Consider the following 21952-nt stretch of genomic DNA (forward strand, 5'->3'; position numbering starts at 1 on the left):
TTTATTTTTTGGTGCAGAAGAAATGAAAGTGAACATTTTTATTACTAAACAGAGTATCAGACTTCCACGAACTTCATACACCAGCTCTGATTGCAATCTTATGCGCTCTGATTACAATCTCATGCACTCTGATTCCAATCTTATGCGCTCTGATTCCAATCTTATGCGCTCTGATTCCAATCTTATGCGCTCTGCATGTGGATTCGGGGAGGTTCCTCCACCGCAGTTGACTGCGATCCATCTGGATTTTGTTTTGCTTAGAAATGATTTTGTTCCACAGAAAGTGAAACTATGAGTCTTAATAAAGCCGAGTGGAGCTCGCGGAGGGCCATTACTCTCCTAAGCACTGCAGACATGACCTTCTCTCTCTTCACGGACACCATCAGGACTGTCAGGAGGACGTAAGTGTTTATGCATTTGCATATATTAATGCATTTATTACCCTTTCATTTTTTAATGATTTTATTAGCTTTTTTATTTCTGATGTTCATGAAACAAAAATCAGAAGCTACAATTACACTCCGGTTTCTTTCTTCCTTGCATTCAAAATGTTGGTCCTTCATGTGTTGCCGTTTTTTTTTTTTTTTGCTCTCCTTCACAAAAAAAAGAGATCCGTCCAAAACATTATTAGAGTAAACTTTATTTGTCACATATACATTACAGCACAGTTAAATTCTTTCTTCGCATATCCCAGCTTGCTTGGGAACTGGGGCCAGAGTGCAGGGTCAGCCATGATATGGCACCCCTAGAGCACACAGAGGGTTAAGGGCCTTGCTCAAGGCCCCAAGAGTGGCGGCTTGGCGATAACAGGGCTTGAAACCGATCAGTAGCCCATCACCTTAACCATTGAGCTACCACTCCCCACTACTCTACTATATAATCCTCACTACACTACTATATATATATATATATATATATATATATATATATATATATATATATATATATATATTGCTGTGCATACACTATTTTTGACAAACCCAAATGTCTCCACTGAGATGGTGGACTAACATTTCCCTGGTTCGAGTCCCGACCCTGAGAAAAATAATCAAATTCATGGTGTTAATTGTAACTCTGCTTTATCTCTCCACTTCATTACCGCTTATTCTCAGTGTGTATTATCTCTTAAAACATGTGTTTGTTTAATACATTTTTAATAATAAAAAATATATAAAATGTAGTGATATTGTGTTAATGATGTATTATATTTTTTTGTTCACAGGAGAACATAAAGCTGCAGCCATGTCTCTATCAAACAAGACGAAGAATAAAAAGTGAGTGGTCTTAAATACTTCATGTGAACCAACCTGTCTAGAAGCAACCACACATTGTGTAAATCAAATCCCACTGCACTGACACTGTTCACATCCTATTTCACTGTAATGGTATCTGTGTGTGATGTGCATAAATGTTTTAGAATTCAAATAATCTGATTATTTTGAAAATATGATTTGGAACAATAGTTTACACTGAAATTTAGCAGTTTTTATTTTTTCATTTATTCTTTTGTCAAATTTTCCTAACACAAAAATAACCCCCAAAACTCCTATGGGAAATGTTAAAAGTTGCTCAGTCTTACACCTTCATTACATTTTTAGCTTTTGTTAGATGCTCCTTATCCAGAGTGATTTACAGTTATCACATTTACACACTGGGCAATTAAGGGTTAAGTAAGAGCTTTGATCAGAAGCCCACCAGTGGTTGCTTGGTGTTGCTTGGATTTGAACTCACAACCTTCTGCTCAGAAGGCAAACATCTTAACCAATGAGCCACCACAATTTTTTAAACTATTGTCTTACCAATGACAAATTCCTTGTACATGTCAATATACACGACTGACTGTAATTTAAAACAATTCAGAAGCTAGTGTAGAAAAGGAGAAGTGGTTTATACACGTGCTGATGTTCACCATGCAGATAAGCAGATCTAAAGTCTTCCATTTCTAACCAAACATGTTCAAACCTTCTGATACTCATTTTAAACAGGGCCAAAGTGAAGGGTTTTGTAAGAGCTCCATGATTTTTTCTTATAATTACAATTAAAAATCATGGAGCTCTTACAAAACCCTCGACTTGGGCCCTGTTTAAAATGAGTATCAGAAGGTTTGAACATGTTTGGTTAGAAATGGAAGAAATTTTCATCCCACTAACAAACATTTCCTACACTTACATTTTCCTACACTTGTACAGCTTGATGCCTGAACTTATGCAGCTAACAGATATTGAATCTATACAAACAGTTTTATTCAATAATTCACCACCTATTACATAACTTCAGCCTATTTTCAACATCATTACAATATTTGTCATTAATCCGCAGGAATTTTACAGTTTTTTGTATATAGTATGTATATAATTTTAATTCATTGCTTTGTATTTGTACTCTACACACATAATCCCTGAGGATAACATAATTTGAAATGTCTAATTCTTAAAATATATTCCTTTATAATATCAACAGTTCTTTTTTAATTTTCACAGTTTAATTAAATAATCTGACTTTTTATTTACCTACTGACCTATTGATCTGTTACATCACTCCATACAATTTTGTATATGAAAACTACTGTTATTACCATAATTATTGCTATTTGCAAGCTGCATTAATATGGCAGGAATTTAAACACTTAATTATTATGATGATGATGATGATGATGATGATGATTATTATTATTATTATTAATACTATTGTTAATTAATAATATTAGTTTAATATTAATATGTGTACTGCTGGTTCAGTGTAGTTTAGTATTTAAGACTCGTGTTTTTTTTTTTTTTTTTACATTTACAGCATTTTGCATACATGCATATCCAGAGAAACTTTATATTTAACTTATTTATACAACTGAGCATTTGAGAGGTTAAGGGTTTCTCATGTAACCAGCGGTGGCAGCTTGGTGATGCTGGGATTTACCACTACCACCACTTCCTTACTACACTAACCTTTTTGTTTTCCTCTCTTGATGTCAATTTCGAACCCCTGTAGTACTTTACAATTCCATCATCATTTTGACACTTTGCAATTTGATGCTTTGAGAAAAAAACTAATTATTATTTTTTTTTTTTAAGAAATGAAGATACTGTTTTTTATTGTATATTCTAAATGAACTTTATAATTATTTTATTAAGAAATGCATTTGGAGCCACGGCACCTCCATTTATCGACTACTTGAAAGAGATCCTCAGACGCTACCCTGATGGAGGACAGATACTGAAGGTGAAAATAGACTTGTTATACATATTAATATTTTGACGTGTTCAATTTGTTATTAATATTAAAATATCTAGGTTTATGCATACATTTAAAGTTGAACTGAGCATTTCATTAACTGATGTTATAATTCTCCTTCATACTTCTTAATTATAATACATAAGTAACTTATAATAACTACATAAAAAGTTGTCTATATGTGTCAATGACCATATAATCTTGCAGTCCTGTTTCATAATATCCTCCTTTAGATTTAATTTGTATATCTAGTAAAAATTATAATGATAATAACAAACCTTACAGTTCCAACATTGTTCAACATATTATTTCTATTACATAATCATGCCCTTTCATAATCATTTTGGAACCCTTACATAATTCCTTTTGACTCTGCCCTTTATCCTACATAAGTACTGTACTTTGTCTCTCTGTACTCTCTATATATTTATAACATATTATATGTATACATTATATGCACTGTATGTAATGCAATATTCTGTTTACATGTGTCATTTATATTATATTTATATTATATTCATGTGTCTTATGTGTGTATGGGTACATTTGAAATTTTATTGACTCTGTATTTGTACCCTACACAATGACAATAATCTAGATCAGGGCTGCGGACCGGCAACAGTCCGTGGATTAATTGGTACCGGGCCGCACAGAAAGAATACATAACTTACATTATTTCTGTTTTATTTATTATCTGATTCTGAATGATGTTTTTTTTTTTGGAACATTACATGATTCTCTCTGCCACATCTGTCAATGATTTACTCGGTGCCTCGGTCACATGTCTTACCTCCATCCATTACCTTCTTTAAGGGGCTGCTCCGGCCGCTAACACATAATACATTACCGCTAAATTCAAACCCCCAAGCGAGCAAAATGAAAAAAAAAAAAAACCAGTGGATTCATGTTTATTATTATATTTAGAAAATACTAGTTTTTATGCAGGTCGTATAATTTTATTTTGTTGTATTTATCCGCCCCACCTTAAAGGGCAGTCCGTGAAAATATTGTCTGACAATAATCCGGTCCGTGACGAAAGGAAGGTTGGGGTCTAGACGACAAAATTTTCTTCATAATCCCTTCATAACACCAACAGTTCTTTTTAATACTCTATAATTCACCAATCAATTACATTTCTTTTTATTTATAACCCTTTCACAATTCCATCATAATTTTCAGTTTATAAACTCACCTATTCCCCGAACACATCCCCTTAATAAGTACTTTTATAATTACTCTATAAATATCTACATTCCTTCATATATTCAAGACAAGAATTTGTAATTAATTGACAATTTATTTCATAATCCCTCATACAGTAGATTCTTTCTGATTCGTCATAAAAAGTTTATAAGCAATAAGATTACTTAAAATACACAATACTGTATAACTTCACGATAATTCTTATTCCTCATACATATATATCTCATACATACTTATTAATGCCTTAATAATCCGAAAATAATGCCATACGCCTTTATAATCCTCTATCTTGATTAATCTATAATGATTCCATCATTCATTCATAACTCATTTGTAAAACATTATAACACTTCAAAACCAACCATGTAGAGCTTTAAAAAATTCTCATACCCATTTACAGCTGTTCCCCCTTTCAGGAACTCGAGCTGCGTCAAAACTGCATCAAAACGCTTTTAGAACGCCTCCACGTTATTCATGCTCTGAACCACTTGTGTAATCAGTCAAATGGAAAGCACGGTGTCACCAACAGGGCGACATCATGACCAGGAAGCAAAAAGCACATAGAGATAGATTGCAGCAGAAATCAGCAGAAAGCTCGTCCACCTTGCAAGCTTGACAAGCGTTTTCTGCAGCCCGCGTGACTGCCTCTGCACTGGGGCCTACCCCTCTTCCCAGACCTGCACACTGATTTGAGGACCGTCGTCTTCATTCGAAGTGCTTCGGCCAAGAGGACCTGACACAGGATCACTTTGGTACCTCACTGGGACAAGGGTGTTGTGCACCTCATCATACGGTGTCCCCCAGCACCATCAGGGAGCTGGTTCATTAACCCTTCCACTTTCAGTGCTTCAGGGCATGGCCAGATTCAGAAAACTCCCTCTTTGCATTCCGCCTGGCACTGTAGCAGATATGGGGGGTTTGCTGCCTCTCAGGAGTGCCATTCCTGGCCCCTCTGTCCTTCGCCCTAGCTGTGTCCGTTCACGCTTGGCAGGGATTGGTCATTCTGGCTTGATTGAACTCTCATTCCCGAAGCGTTTTGACACATTACAAGTTCCTTAAGGGAAACGTCCCAGAGGGAACAAGATGCTGCGTCTCCATGCCACACTGCCTGCATCCCTGCATCGCTTGCTTCTCTTCCCCAGAAGTTGGTGCTGGTATCACTCCATGCGCTTTAAAGCTTCCCGGTCATGATGTCACGCTTTCCATTGGACTCATTACTGATGATTGAGGTGTTCCTGAAAGCATTTTGCCACAATGTCTTGTTCCCTCAGGGAACCATGGTTACATGCATAACCTGGAGACGGTCATAAGTCTTTTCAGATGATCTTTGTATGTATAAATGAGTCTCACTCTCTCGTATTGTTTTACAGGAGTTGGTACAGAATGCAGACGATGCTGGAGCTTCAAACACCGTGTTCATCCATGATGAGAGAAGATATGGCACAAACAGTGTGTGGAGCAATGCCCTGGGAAAATATCAAGGTATTTCTATTTCATATTTCCATTGCAGTGTGAATGATTTAAACTGTTCATTCTTAGTCATGTCAAGTATATTTTGCTCCCTTTAAATAAGTAATATGATGCTTTAAGGATCGGGGTTCAAACCAATCAAGATACAGGCAGAAACAGTTTAATAAAACTGGATTTGACTGAACAATGAGAAACCAGAAGTAGTATAATTGATAATAAATCATGATATCTCATTTTATAAAGTAAACTAAAATATAGCACAGCACGTGAATAATTATAAAGCAATTGAAAATTTAACAATTCTATGTTAACACCATCAGTGAAAATAAATGCATATTATATTGTACTCCCTATAGCACAAAATTATATTTTATATATATATATATATATATATATATATATATATATATATATATATATATATATATATAATATATACACATACAGTGATACCTTGACCTACGAGTGCATTAATGTACGAGTTTTCCTGAGGTACGAGTGGTCACTCGGTCAATTTTTTGGTTTGTTACGCAAGCAAAAAATTGAGGTACGAGCTCGAGATGCCACTGCTAGATGGCGAAGAGAAGCCAGAAAGCGAAGACTGTGACAAAAATTAAGATAAGCAGTAAAGAATGTAAAAGTTTAGGGATACGTAGTGTACAGTAGTGATAGAGAGAGTAGTTAAAAACTAGTCTTCCCTCCTCCTCCGCCTATCGTCTTCGATAGCTCAAGTCGTCTCATCTTCAAGGTAAATACACTGTATAAAAGCTTATTATATCTTTACATACTCTTTCTATTATGTTTTTATACAAGATTTGTTATTTAGAAATGTATTTTCCTTATTTAATAAAATAAAACATGAAAAATGGGGTGGCATTTTGAGGGTTAGAATGGATTAATGCCATTTTATATATATATATATATATATATATATATATATACAGTGGAACCACGGGTTACGAGTTTAATTGGTTCCATCACTTTACTCTTAACCTGAAAAGCTCGTATCCCGATACAAATTTTCCCATAAGAATGAATAGAAACTTCAGTAATTCGTTCTGGACACCCAAAAAGTGTTTCACTAATATTATTTACTTTTAACATGTTATATTGAAATCGTATCATATAAAAACATATAAACATATAAAAAATAAATCTTTAAATGGTACCTTACCTTTAAGAAGTCTCGCTGCGTGCATGATGGAGACGACGTCCGTAGAAGCGGGAGGAGGGAGAGTTATTGTTTGGAAAGAGAATTTCCATCAGGCTACTTTGTTGGCGGCATGGTGATAGGAATACGTACAGTATTTAAAGTTCAGTAATTCCACACTGTTAGAGCGACGAGCGGATGTGTATGTGCTGCACGAGAGCGCAGCGAGAGCACGTGGCGATACGTAAAAAAACTAACCTGCCTGCGATTTTTCCATGCGCAACGCTCGTATCCTAAAAAATTTCTCGTAACTAGAGGCAACATTTTTTATGAACTGCGATTCGTAACCTGAATTATACGTATGCCGGGGCGTTCGTAACCCGAGGTTCCACTATATATATATATATATATATATATGCAACTGCCTTCTTCAAATCTTTTTGTATGATCATGTTAAAACTTTCAGGAAATCAGTAAACTCCACGAAGGAGGGGGCCACAGAAAGGGCCTGCAGATCTCTGACTCTCTTGAGAGAGCAAAATGCCAATAAGAATGGTGTCTTGAGGCTCGAAGGGGGCTCAGACAGATCTCAGATACTGCTGAGCGAACCTCAGGAACTTCATGTTAGAAGGAAGGATGGATACATGAAAGTCCATCGGTAAATTCAATTCAATTCAATTCATTTTTATTTGTATAGCGCTTTTAACAATTAACATTGTCTCAAAGCAGCTTTACACAGATAATGTGGTGATTAAACATAAATATGTTCTTTGTAAGTATGTTTGTCCCTGATGAGCAACTGTGGCAAGGAAAAACTCCCCGAGATGGCATAAGGAAGAAACCTTGAGAGGAACCAGACTCAAGAGGGAACCCATCCTCATCTGGGTTGCACCAAATGTCCATTTGAAGCAGATATACAATGTTGTGGGGTACAGTGATGATGATCAGAAGCAAACTGCACTCCCGAGTCAGTGCAGCAGACCGCCGACACCAACTACAGTCCAATCCGTCCTCAAAGCACCCGTAAATCTAAAGGATGCATACTTTCATGTATCCACCCTTCCTTCTAACAGGAAGTTAGTGTAAATTTCCATGTCTGTGTGAGAGTCCAGTGTGGCCTGTGAGGCAAACATGGTCCAGTCAGTATCCTGAAACTGTTGCTGTAGAGAAGAAATGGCTCCCTTTGGCCATACCTTTACTGTAATCATAGGTGTTTTCACACGTTTGATCAGTGGTGTGTATTTGGGTAGCATGAACAAAGAGAGGTGATCAGACTGACCCAAGTGGGGGAGGGGAATGGCTGTGTATGCCCCAGGTATGTTTGTGTATACCTGGTCCAGTGTTTTTCCCCTCTGGTAGAGCAGGAGACATTTCGGTTAAATTTTGGTAAAACAGATTTCAGGTTGGAGTCGTTGAAATCTCCAGCAACAACAATAGCTCCTTCAGGATGTGCAGACTGCTGTTTGCTGAGAATTCTCTTGGTAAATAAAAGGGTCTGCACTTAATCATCAAATACTCTAAATGGACAGAGCAATGACTTTCAGTAACGGTAGAGTCCGTGCACCATGAGTTGTTAACATAAATGCACAGACCTCCACCTCTGCGCTTACCAGAGTCCTCTGCCTTCCTGTCCACCCGAAAAACACTGCGACCCCCGAGCTCAATGGCGCTGCTTAGAATTTTGTTGTTGAGCCATGTTTCCGTAAAAATCATATTACATTCCTTAATCTTTTGTGTGATGATATCTGGAGCAGCAGCTCATCCATTTTGTTTGTGAGAGACCGTACATTAGCAAGGAATATGCTTGGAATCGATGGTTGATGCGGGTTTAGCTTAGCCTAGCCCTGATGCCACCTCGCTTCCCCCTCCTTTGTTTACAGTCTCGCTGCCGGCGATGTGGTCTCGCTGTCGGCCGAGCTGGATCAGCGGTCGGCGGTGTTCGAGCAATTTCCCGAGGGAGTTCAAAGTTGGTTGAAAGTCCGTATCTGTGAGTGTAGCCGATGTCTAATAATGCTTGTAGGCTGTATGAGATGTGTGCAAGCCTGTTCTGAGTGAAAGAACTTGCTGATGATGAAGAAATTGCTACTAAATCGCAAAAGCTGGAGAGACGCTGGGCCTTGCGTTGTGCGTGCGCCGCCATCTTGGTCGAGAAATTCCTGTACTATGTGCTTTATTAAAGAGTGTTAATTGAAGTACTAAATCCTTCTTGGCAGTTTTAAATAATCTGTAAATATTTCACCACAGAAAGTCACAATGAGTTCTTTTTTGACACGCTGTTTAAGCTGTGGAGGCTGTTGTGTGGGGAAAATACAAGTAAATTAGTAGTTTCTTAAATGCTCAAACCATCCCAGGGGGGTTTTTGCTTAGTGGTCAAGATATTGTACTGTGGATCGGAAGGTCACAAGCACCATCAAGCTGCCACTCCTGGGCCCTTGAGCAAGCCCCTTTACCTTCAACTGCTCAGATGTATTCATTAGATAAAAGTCACTCTGGATAAGAGTGTCTCCCAAAACTCTGTTCCTTGAGTAAGTTGGTGACTGAGGCCCACACCTCTCCCTTCTCAGCTCTGGGTAAACACTTCAGGTCCTTGAATCTCGGGTCCAGTGTAGTAGCAATCTTTAGATATGCAATGTTGGATCTTTTCTTGCATGTTTTCCAGGTCTTTTCTGGACGTAGACTTAAACTTGACCATGTAGGCAGGGTCATCATCTGAGCTTTCTATCACAGAAGAAAGATGACAAAAAACATGGCGGAACCACAGTGCATGAAACATATTTTTTCTCCTCCCAAAAGTTCAGTCACATACCTGAAACAGAAAATCAACTGCACTTTAGTCAAAATGTATTGCATTCACTTATGCACAAAAAATATCCTCTACATATTCATGCTACATTTAAATATTTACACACACATATGAATCTGGCTCTCAGAACCACCAAAGAGACCGCTAGGGCCATTGGCTGTTCTATGGCTGCCCTGGTGTCCACAGAAAGCTCACTCTGTCAGAGATGTGTGATAGAAACAGTTCTGTAATGCTGGACGCCCCGCTAACCCCTTATGGCCTCTTCGGTGACTAAGCTAATATCGGTGAGATCTGAGGACTGTCATCTTCAACAGAAAGGCTTTGATGAAAAAGTCCTGACATGGGACTTTCTGGGGATCTGGCTATAAAAGGGCATGACGCACCATTAAATCCGGTGCCCACCCTCTCCCGGCCCCCTCAGGGACCTGGTACGTTAACCCTGCCACCCTCGGTGCTTCAGGGCATGGCCAGCTCCAATGTGCTCTCTCCATGGTCTCCACCCGGCATTGTTGTGGTCCAGTAGATCTCACCACCCCTAGAGCCATCTAAGGGCACTGCCTCTGCTCTAGGCACACCAGAGGTCAGTCTCTAAAGACTGGCAGCTTGGAAAGCTTTTCCAGATATGTATCAGTGGGTCCTGCACACTTGATTCAGTTCAAGTCTGAATCTGCTCTGGTCATGGAGCAGAAGTAAACACTCTCTTGAGGAAGGAGGCCATTGAGGTGGTTCCTCCATCAGAACGAGAGTCCGGGTTATACTGCCGGTACTTCATAGGTTTAAAAAAGGAGGGGTTGTGTCCTTTATTAGATCTACATCAGCTGAAGCACTCTCTCATAAGACTCAGTTTCAAGATGTGACCCTCGAGCAGGTCGTGATTTAAATCAGATCCAAGGACTGGTTTGTCACGGTAAATCTAAAGGATGCATACTTTCAGGTATCCATAATACCGTCACACAGGAAGTTCCAAAAGCTTTCGGGGCCGAATCTTACCAATACCAGGTTCTTCCGTTTGGCCTTGCCCTTTCACCCCGTACCTTCACAAAATGTGTGGATGCGGCGCTGGTTCCCCTGAGGTCTCGGGTCATCTACATCCTCAACTACATCGACTACAGGTTGATCCTAATTAAGGTGGTAAATGACCTGTTATTGGCCTCTGATCAGGGTTTTGTCTCCTTACTAGTTTTGCTCAACCTTAGTGCAGCTTTTGACACCATTGATCACACTATACTACTTGCTAGACTTAAGAATGTTGTTGGAATAAAGGGAACAGCTCTCTCTTGGCTCAGGTCTTAATTGACTGATCGCTATTAGTTTGTTGATGTAAATGGTGAGTTCTCCACACTCTATGAGGTACAGTTGGGTGTTCCTCAAGGATCTGTCTTAGGCCCACTGCTTTTCTCTTTATATATGCTGCCTCTTGGTGGAATCATTCATAAACATGGGATTCGCTTCCATTGCTATGCTTTTGACACACAGCTGTATATTTCAGCAAAGCCAGATGAGAGTGATCAGCTTAACAATGTTGAGAAGTGTGTAAAGGACATTAGACAGTGGATGCTTAATAACTTTCTTCTGCTCAACTCAGATAAGACGGAAGTACTTTTACTAGGACCACATGCAGCTAGAAGTAAACTTTCAGATTACGTAGCATCTCTGGATGGTGTTTCTGTTTCAGCGTGTACGGCTGTCAAAGACCTTGGTGTGATTATTGACCCGAGTCTTTCCTTTGAGTCTCACGTGAATAATATCACCAGGATCGTCTTCTTTCACCTTAGAAATACTGCTAAAATTAGAAATATGATGTCGTTACAGGATGCAGAAAAACTTGTTCATGCTTTTGTTACTTCTAGATTAGACTACTGTAACGCTTTACTGTCTGGGTGTGCGAGTAAGTGCAGAAATAAGCTTCAGTTAGTTCAGAATGCAGCAGCAAGAGTCCTCACTAGATCTAGGAAATATGACCACATCACCTCTGTTTTAATCAGTCTACACTGCTCCCAATCAAATCTCGCATTGATTATAAAATACTACTACTGACGTATAAAGCACTAAACAGTCTCACACCGCAGTATCTGAGTAAACTTCTGTACCAGTATAATCCTCCACGCCTACTTAGATCAAAAGGTGCTGGCTATCTGTTGGTTCCTCAAATAATGAAGACTACAGCAGGTGGCAGATCTTTCTCTTATAAAGCCCCACAGTTATGGAACAGCCTTCCAACCAGTGTTCGGGACTCAGACACAGTCTCAGTGTTCAAGTCGAGGTTGAAAACGTATTTATTTAGTCAAACCTTTGATCAGTAGATTTTTTTTTCTTAGGTAAAGGCTCAGATCTGGAGGGAGCATAGATATAGAGTGTTTGGTGAACTGGTATATTTGTATGCTGTTGTCCCCTCACATTCCCACGTTCACTCGGGTTTGTTGACGGTGGTGTGGTGGGTCGTCTCTTATCCCAGAGATCCCTCATGTCTGTTTTACCTTCTGGTTCTCCCTTTTAGTTATGCTGCCATAGCGAGTCTTGCCGGAGTCCAAACTGCACAGTGACATTAACTTTCATACAACAATAGGGACACTTAATAATCCATATCCTTCTCTTCCTGTCACCCTCTTCTCTCTCTCGGTCGAGTTAAACATGCTCCTGAGGCTCCAGTGACCACTGTTCCTGCCCCTCTCCCCTCCGTGGATCTTCACACTTCTGTGCAGCTTGAGACGGTCTCTCATCAACACCTTGGGTGGTTCCCTGAAATTCTGGAGTAGAACGGGCGCTTTAAAGATAGATTGGACTGTAGTTAATGTCAACAGTCTGCTACACTGACTCACGAATACAGTTCGCTTCTGATCATCATCACTGTACCCCGCAACATTGTATATCTGCTTCAAATGGACATTCGGTGCAACTCAGATGAGGATGGGTTCCCTCTTGAGTCTGGTTCTTCTCAAGGTTTCTTCCGTATGCCATCTCGGGGAGTTTTTCCCTTGCCACAGTTGCTCATCAGGGACAAACATACATAAAGAACATATTTACGTTTAATCACCACATTATCTGTTTAAAGCTGCTTTGAGACAATGTTCATTGTTAAAAGCGCTATACAAATAAAAATGAATTGAATTTAATTGAATCCTAGCTCAATCAGAACAGTTGCCGGTCCTGCATCAAGATGTCGTTCTTGCCCAAATGAAGGCATTGGGGTTTCAATGCCGGGAAAAGTGTGCTTTGTCCATTACAGAGAACCATATGGTCATATGGAATTTTTGACTACTGAAGCATTTCCTCTAGGACCTCATAGGTCACCATGTGTTGGTCCATACGGACAATTCGGCGGTACTCTCCTACATCAACCATCAAGGAGGTCTGTATTCTTGCCCCCTGTGCAGGCTGGTGCACCAGATTTACCTTTGGGCCAACAGGAAACTCCTCTCTTTAGGAGCAGTTTATATCCCAGGCTGGGTAAACGAGGCAGCAGGCACCCTGTCGATGCAGGGGTTGAGACCCGGGAAATGGTGGCTCCACGCCGATGTGGTGGAGAAGTTTTGGGAGAAATTCTAAAGAGCCCAGGTGGATCTGTTTGCATCTCAAGAGATGTTGCACTGTCCCCTCTGGTACTCCCTTGCTCCTCCACCCCAGCTGGGCTGAACGCCATGGCTCAGGCATAACCGAGGCTGCGTCTGTACACCTTTCCCCCATCGCACAGCTTCCAGGAGTTCTGGAGAGAGTTCGCCAGGACGGAGTCCGTCTCCTTCTGGTAGCTCCAAGGTTGCCAAGCAAACCATGGTTTGCGGACCTGGTAGCTCTCCTCGAGCACCCTCCTTTTGAGATTCCTCTGGGGAGGGATCTCCTTTCCCAGCTCAGAGGTGCCATATTTCACCCTAATCCAGAGTTTTAGAGGCTGTCTGTGTCCCCTGAGGGGGCACAGCTCTAAGGTTCTGGTCTCTCCATCAAGGTGGTAGAGACCATTCTCCACTACAGAGTTCCCACCACGAGGAGGTAGTATGCCACCAGGTGGCATCTGTTCTGCTCGTGGTGTGAGCACCACCAGCTGGATTCAGTCCACTGCGAGGTTGGTTCAGTGCTGAATTCCTCCAGGGACAGCTCACCAAGGGGTTGCGCTATCCACCTTAAAAGTCTATGTGTATGCCATTTCGGCTAATCATGCCCCCGTGGCCATGCAATCTCTGGCAGAGACCCGATGGCAACGTGTTTTCTCCGTAGCACCCAGAGGCTGAGGCCCTCGGTATGACCCAGAGTGCCTGTGTGGGACCGGGCCGTCATTTTGGGGGGGTCTGTCTGGTTAGAATAGAATAGAATAGCCTTTATTTGTCACATATACATTACAGCACAGTGAAATTTGTTCTTCGCATATCCCGGTTTTGCTTGGAAACTGGGGTCAGAGAGCAGGGTCGGCCATAATACGGCACCCCTGGAGCACAGAGGGTTAGGGGGCCTTGCTCAAGGGCCCAAGAGTGGCAGCTTGCCGATATCGGGGCTTGAACCCCCGACCTTCCAATCAGTAATCCAGCGCCTTAACCACTGGAGCTACCACTCCCCCTAGCGGGGGTTAGTCCACCCCGCTGACCTTTGTGTGGTTCCCTCAGGGAAATAAGGTTACATATGTAACCTAGAGACATTCCTTTTGAACAGACACAGAGGCAGAACTCCTTCTTACTGTTTGACAGATTGCAAATTGCATACTGCATTTCATCATTGAGTGCATCTCAATTATGTAAATTTAATCATTAATCATTACAAAAAGTTTATGGCGTAATCTACTTCATTGTTCTGGTAGGACCGGCTCTCTATGCCTTCAATGATGCAGACTTTACTGAGGAAGACTGGAAAGGGATTCAGCGAGCAGGGCGGAGCATCAAACATGACGATCCAACCAAAGTGGGGCGATTCGGGATTGGATTCAATTCTGTTTACCATGTTACAGGTAAGAAATCAGATTTTTACACTTAAAAATTGTAAAACCATTTCTTTTACTAATTCTTCACACAAGCCTAAACTTCAATTTGGCTGGCCATTTTTCCTCACTGAGGACTCTTTAGGATGAACCGTTGAAAAGTAGTGAGAAAACATGGTGATGGTGTTTGCTGAAATTCTGTCATGGGAGAGAATTTATAGGAAGTTCACTAAGCAGAAAGTGTCACTATAGATATGAGGATTCTCCTAAGAATTGCATTTGTATGAAATGTGATATGGTCAATAAACAAGCAATTTTTCATTTATTTACAGATTTGCCGTGTGTATTTAGCTCCAAATATCTTGCCATTTTTGACCCCCAAAAGCTGATGTTTGATGATGAACGTGAGGGCTACCGCTGGTCCCTGGATGATGAAGCGGACAGAAAACATATTTTGAAATTCAAAGATCAATTCAAACCTTTTCAAGATATTATTAATCTAGTATGTAATGGTTCTTGTACTTGGGACAAAATCATCAACGAGCACTATTTTAAAGGAACACTCTTTCGGTTTCCTTTGCGTGATGAGGCCTCAGAGATTTCTGACAATTTATATGACTCCAAGAAGGCTACCCAACTTTTTGACAGCTTCATTCCAGATGCAGACATTAGCGTTTTATTTCTGAGATCAGTCTCATCCATTTCTTTGTTGCATATTGATTTAAATGGCAGTGTTACCATTAGGATGAAAGTTTCTACATCATCACCAACCAGCCCTCTTCAGCAGACTGACGATTTCAGAGGTAACTATGTGCAAGGCAAGACTAGCTTTAAGACAGTGTCCTGCCGTTCACCAGATCAGGATGAAACAACCACCCAGTGGCTTGTGACAGCCTGTCGGCTAGTGGAAGAATACGAAACTGAGATCGACACTCTGGCTCACAAACTGAGTTTATACCCTCAGGTTGATGTAGCATTTCAGTGTGATGAAGACGGGGCAGGTAGCAGTGGAAGGCTAAGCTGCTTTTTGCCCCTTCCAAACAATGAAACAAACAGGACAGGACTCCCCGTTCATATTAACGCATGCTTTGGCCTTACAGACAATCGAAGGTACATCAAGTGGCAGGAAGAGGATCAGAAGAATGATGAATCAGCAAAGTGGAATGAGTTGCTAATGAAGGAGGTTCTGCCTCATGTATATCTCAAAATACTCCAAGATGGTGTGAAACTATCAAAAAAGTCAGTACTTCCTGTAAGTGCTGTGTACAAACTCTGGCCTAATCTAAAAGAGACACAGGACAGCCCTCGATGGCATAAAGTTGCTGTAGACCTTTTTCAAAGATTGTTTAAAGAACAAGAAATCTTTTCCTTAGCGAAAAATGAGAACAAATGGGTGGCTGCATCAGATGCTGTTTTCCCAGCGGATACTGACACTGATATAATGTCTGCAGTTTTTCGCTTATTGATTGAAGAAGGAGAAAACCTTGTGACTGTGCCTGAACATGTTCTACTCAGCATAAAGGAAACCTTCCCAAACCCCGACAGTCTGGAATGGGTGACACCAAGTTTTGTTAGATCTGTGCTCCACAGAAATAACATTAAATCAGTTGGTAAGGATGAGAAACTGTCCATCTTGAAGTATGTGCTCAGTGATGGAAGGTATGAAGAATTAAATGGTCTGAAGCTTTTGCCACTTAGTGATGGAAGTTTCAGGTCCTTTACGAACCAAGAGGAGGACACTGTTTTGATTGACAATGAGAAGTTCTCACGGTGAGCTCTCTTATATGACACTTCTTTATTTTATACTGATTTGTTGTGAATTGTCAAAATAATATATATACTCTTGTCTAGGGTGTTGCTGCCTTTTTGCAAAGACAGATTTCTGCCTGAAGATCTGAACAGCTCCACGGTCCATCATCTGAGGCACATAGCCATGACAAGTATGGAAATAATTGTGTTTTTTGCTGATTGTATGAAATGGTTTATGGACATTCTGATCATAGTAGCATACTAACCAGTAAAACACTAACAAATACTGTAGCTAACAATAAAACTAATAAGCAAATGTTTATACCATTTGTGTATTTCAAGCTGTAAAAAAAAGTGCAAATAGATGAAGACTGACAATTCTATATCTGCTCTGCTTAATTCTAGATTCAAAACTGTATCAACTCATTAATTTGGATGCAAAGAATGTTTGTGTATTTTGCAAGAAACATTTACCAAAAGAGTGGAAAGAGACAAAAGGTCATGTGAAGTGGAATTCTATGAAAGATGATCATCCACCAAAAACATGGCTGAAGGAATTCTGGAAGTTTCTGAACGATCACTGGGCAGAGCTAAGAGATTTTATTGGCATGCCATTGATACCTCTGGAACCATTTCAACAAACAGCAAGCACTGTAATGTTAGCAAGACTGGAAGAGAAATCCACTTTGATTTTCCAGAGCAGCAGAGAGTACACCTTATCAGATCAAATTCAGAAAGTGGTTAAGGCGATTGGAGGTACTGTCATTAAGAAAGATGAGTGTCTAAAGCATCATGACATCGAAAGTTACGTTCTGACTCCATCTCCAAGGAACGTCCTGCAAATTCTTTTAAATATAGACAGAGACAAGGTCATCAGAGGTATTGCTTCTACTTCAATTCATGAAAAGGAGGAGTTTAAAACCTATATCTCCTCTTTGGATCTTCTTTCTGATGTAGAGCAAAATCTGTTGTCAGCTCTGCCCATTTTTAGATTGATGTCTGAAAAGTATGTTGCCATTGAGTCAAAACAAGCAGTTATTTTAAAGTCCAACCCAGCCATTCCAAAGGATTTACCGGTGCCTGACACCATAATCCAGTGTGCAAATGAAGCTGACCGCAGACTTTTGTCTCTCCTTAAAGTTGAGCTTTTGGATCCTGCTCAGTTAGCTATTTACTTGGTAGACTGCATTGATGCCAATCTTTTTGCCAAAGAGGATGAACAACAAATAATGACTTGGATTCTGAATCATGGGCAAATCCTTTTCTCCCAAAATGAAGAATTGCTCAGGAAATGCAAGAATCTCAGATTCATTTTGACAGAGCAGGGTGAACGCAAAAGCCCGTCAAGTGTTTTTGATCCAACAAAGAAAACTTTCCTTGATCTTTTTGAGGAAGACTTTTTCCCACCACAAGTTTATAGATCAGCAAAAATGCTGGAAAGCTTGAAACAACTTGGCCTACAGACAAAAGAAGAAGAATTGTCTCCAGCAAACATTCTTTATGTTGCCTCACAAATTCAAAAACTCCACATCCACTCACTAAACAGAGCTTTTAAAAAGGCTGATGTTCTTGTAAGAATACTGAATGAAAATGACTTGCTATCGAAATTCTCTGAGGAGAAGAGACAAGAGCTTCTTCAGTTGCAGTGGATTCCTTGTGAAAATCCAAATTCAGTAAAAATGAAAAACAGTCAGAAGCGCTGTCTCTACAAACCAACTGAAATAAGGGCTTCAAAGTATTCTGCAATTGTTGGACATGTCATGCCACTTGCTTCAGACCTAAATGAGAGCATATGCCACAAACTTGACCTTTATAGTTTTCCTCCAGCTGAAAAGGTCATGGAAAATTTGTGTGTTCTTAAATCTTGGGGTCAAACCATGGCCAGTCCAGATTCAGATTATGAGTTCAAAAACAATTTGCACAGCACATATAAATTCATGCAAGAAAACATTGAACAGTTCAGAAAGGAGATGAACAATAAGAGCATTTCATGGCTCTGGGCCCAGAATGAGTTTGTGTCACCCAGGGAAGTTGTGCTCACTTATCCAGCTGAACTTGATCTAAGTCTTTACATCAAGAAAGTGCCTGAAGAGTTTTTACAATATAATGAGCTCCTTAGAGAATTTGGTGTGAAGGAAACACTTGCTGATGAAGAAATTGAAGCTATACTCAGTGACATTAAAGAAAACATTGATGACAGGATTCCACCTTATGGCAAACCCTCTGAACTTAAAATGTCAATAGCCATCCTTGACTGGATGCGAAAAAATGAAAAGAATTTAAAGGACACTACACCAGTACCCGTCATGGCACAAAACCAAAACTTCACCTTACAACCTTTGAAAACAACAGTTTTTTGTGATATCAGTGATGATGGGTTAAATGACCTAAAACAAGATGAAGAGGAGTTCTATGTCATCCATGAGGAGGTGCTACCTGTGACAGCAAAATGGCTGAAAATTCCCTTTCTAAGTACCCGTATTCTGAAACCACAAATAATAGTAGATGAGGAAGAGTATGAGGGAATCGAGCAGTGTGGTCAAACAGAGCCAATCACTCTGAGAATCAAAAACATACTGAAAGAGTATGATGATGAAAATGACATTTTTAAAGAACTCCTACAAAATGCTGAAGATGCTGGTGCGATTACCTGTGGATTTATGCTGGATTTCAGAGTACACCCAACTGAAGGGCTTATTGATGAAGGCATGGCTCTGTGCAATGGTCCTTGTCTTTGGGCATTCAACAATGAGCTGTTCTCAGAGGAAGATTGGAAAAACATTGTTAGGGTTGGCTCTACACCAAAAGAACACAAACTTGAGACAATCGGGAAGTTTGGACTAGGTTTTAATGCTGTTTACCACTTGACAGATATTCCATCTATTTTGAGTGGAAAAACTCTTCTACTTCTTGATCCAAATGTAACCCACTTGGAAAAACACATAAAAAGTAAATCAGCTCCTGGAATTAAACTTGACCTGTTTCAAGATAGGCTGTTTAGGAGGTTTCCTGGACAGTTCAAATCTTATCAGGGGATTTTTGGTTGTGAAATATCAAACAGCAACCAGAAATTTTACAGTGGTACTCTGATTAAACTACCATTTCGCACAGCAGAGGAGGCCTGCAATTCAGAAATTAGCTCCAAAGTATATGACAGAGAGTGTATAAATGCATTTCAGCAACACTTGACAGATTGTTCTCTTACTCCTCTGTTATTTCTTAAACACATGAAGTCATTGTCTCTTCAAATCTTTAAACAAGAACCAATCGAAACTGTCCTGAAAATCTCCAAAGAGATCGTATGCTCAATTAAAATTTCAAATGAAAGTCATCTACAAGACATCAGAGAAGCTCTGACAAACTTTGACACAAGCTGCCATGAAGTTGTAGACTGTTTTACTGCAACCATTGTGGAAATAGATTGGGAGTGTGCCGTGAGACCTAGCAAACAGCACTGGCTTGTCTATTCCTGTTTTGGGACAAAGGATTCACTGAGAATGTTTCAGAGAGAACTGGATCAATGCACATTTTCCTTACCAATTGGAGGAGTTGCAGTACCTCTACAAAAAGAATCAGATAATATGTGGTCCCCTGATGAAAGGTTTTCAGATGGCCAGGCATTTTGTTTCCTTCCTCTTCCAATAGATACAGGCCTCCCAGTTCATATCAATGGATCATTTGCAGTCACATCAAACAGGAAGGCTTTGTGGGGATTTGGTACAAAACTGGAGTGGAACAAATCACTGCTTAAAGATGCAGTTGCAACAGCCTACATCACCACACTGCTCGAGCTTAAGAAAATATACCAAAATGGGAACCTTCAGAACTATGATTACTACACATTCTGGCCTGACACAGAAAAAGTAAACAATGCATTTGAACCTTTGGTTAGTGCTTTTTACTCAGCCATTGTACAGAGCACAAATGTCAGAATCTTGGAGCTCTTGAGTAATGGAAAAACCTGGTGCTCCTTTGTCAATGCAAGATTTCTTGATCCAAGTATTCAAGAAAATGAAACAGTGGGAAAACTTGCAATGGAGGTGTTCCTAAATTATCCAGAATCGAGCTACTGTTCCGTCCCTTTGCCGGCCTGGGCAAGGAATAATTTCATTCGATGTGGCTTTGGTGAAATGGTAAAGGAGAACATTTAGCTGGTTTGAATTTTACCAAGTAGTTTTCAAGAACTTGAACAAAATGGAGGCACACTGCAGAAATGTTCTTATATTGAATGCCATAGACTTGAATGATCATGAAGTTGACAAATTGCTGAAAAGTACTGCATGCATTCCAACAGTGAAAACAGGGACTCTTCAGTTCTCTAACAAACTGGTGAATCCTCATGGGAATGTTGCATGCTTATATGAGCCAGAGGAGGGCCGCTTCCTTGATGAAACCAAAAATGACTATTTTACTCCAGAAAGGATTCAGCGACTGTCAGGCTTGGGAATGTTGAATGATGTGCTCCCACTAGAGGAAGTTATTGGGAGAGCTAATAAAATCTCCCAAGTTTGGGCTAAAGACAAAAGTAAAGCCTACACACATCTTCAGTGTCTTTTCACTCCATGGAGAAGTTTGCACATCTGGATTCTTTGCACTGGGAAACTCTAAAACATATTTTATTTCTTCCTGCATTGGGTACCAATAGGCAAAATAAAGTAATGTCTGAACTTAGAAAACCTTCCGAAATCTATGATGACCAGTGCCACCACTTGGTAAATATGACAGAATTTACTCTCGATCGATTAAATCTAGGTTTAAGACCAGATGACCCAGTTCTGGCAAAATTGGGAGTGATGAAGACCCCACCAATTGAGTTAGTACTCAGACAACTCAAAGAAGCACATCATCATGTCAAATCATTTGAAAATTCTGAACTCTTTAATATTGCCATGAGTTGTTATGACTACCTCAACAAATATCTGTTGAATGATGGTGTTCCTACTGTTATTATTGAATATGCACAATCCAACCCATTTGTACTGATTGATGGTTGTTTTGTCAATGTGCAGTCAGTGGCAATGGGTGGCACATTTGAAGAAAAGCCATACCTCTATTTTCTTCCCACCATTCTGTCCAAATTTGAGAAGCTCTGGAACTGTGTTGGCATCAAAAGTCAGTTTACTACAAAGCAACTTGTTGCTGTCCTTCAGAAAATGAGTATTAATTCAAGACAACTCAAAGAAAGAGATCTTCATGTGTGTCTTCATATACTTATTGAAGGGCTGTATGGCTCTCGAGAAGAATATGTTGAAGACTGTTTAATTCCTGATGAAAAAGGAGTGTTGACAAAGTCAAGCAAGCTGAAATTTAACGACAGTCCTTGGATGCCAGTGCAAGCTGGGGTAGCATTCTGTCATAAACTAATACCTCGGGAGGTTGCTTGCTATTTTAATGTAGAAACAACAATACACAATACTTTGAAAAATCATCTAGTGAATGAGTTTTCTCC

General features: G+C 40.0%; 1 protein-coding gene across 1 annotated transcript; it reads left to right on the forward strand.

The window, feature by feature from the left end:
* The first annotated feature begins 1227 nt into the window (after positions 1-1227).
* LOC124381005 (sacsin-like) lies at positions 1228-21111 on the forward strand. The gene is given in 8 exon segments (XM_046842371.1): positions 1228-1274; positions 3129-3216; positions 5802-5913; positions 14638-14784; positions 15087-16524; positions 16606-16694; positions 16909-20650; positions 20652-21111. Coding segments are annotated over 8 exon segments (6108 nt in total). The 5' UTR covers positions 1228-1242.
* Positions 21112-21952: the final 841 nt, after the last annotated feature.

The sequence above is a fragment of the Silurus meridionalis genome, chromosome 3, assembly GCF_014805685.1.
Source record: "Silurus meridionalis isolate SWU-2019-XX chromosome 3, ASM1480568v1, whole genome shotgun sequence".
Classification (NCBI taxonomy): Eukaryota; Metazoa; Chordata; class Actinopteri; order Siluriformes; family Siluridae; genus Silurus; species Silurus meridionalis.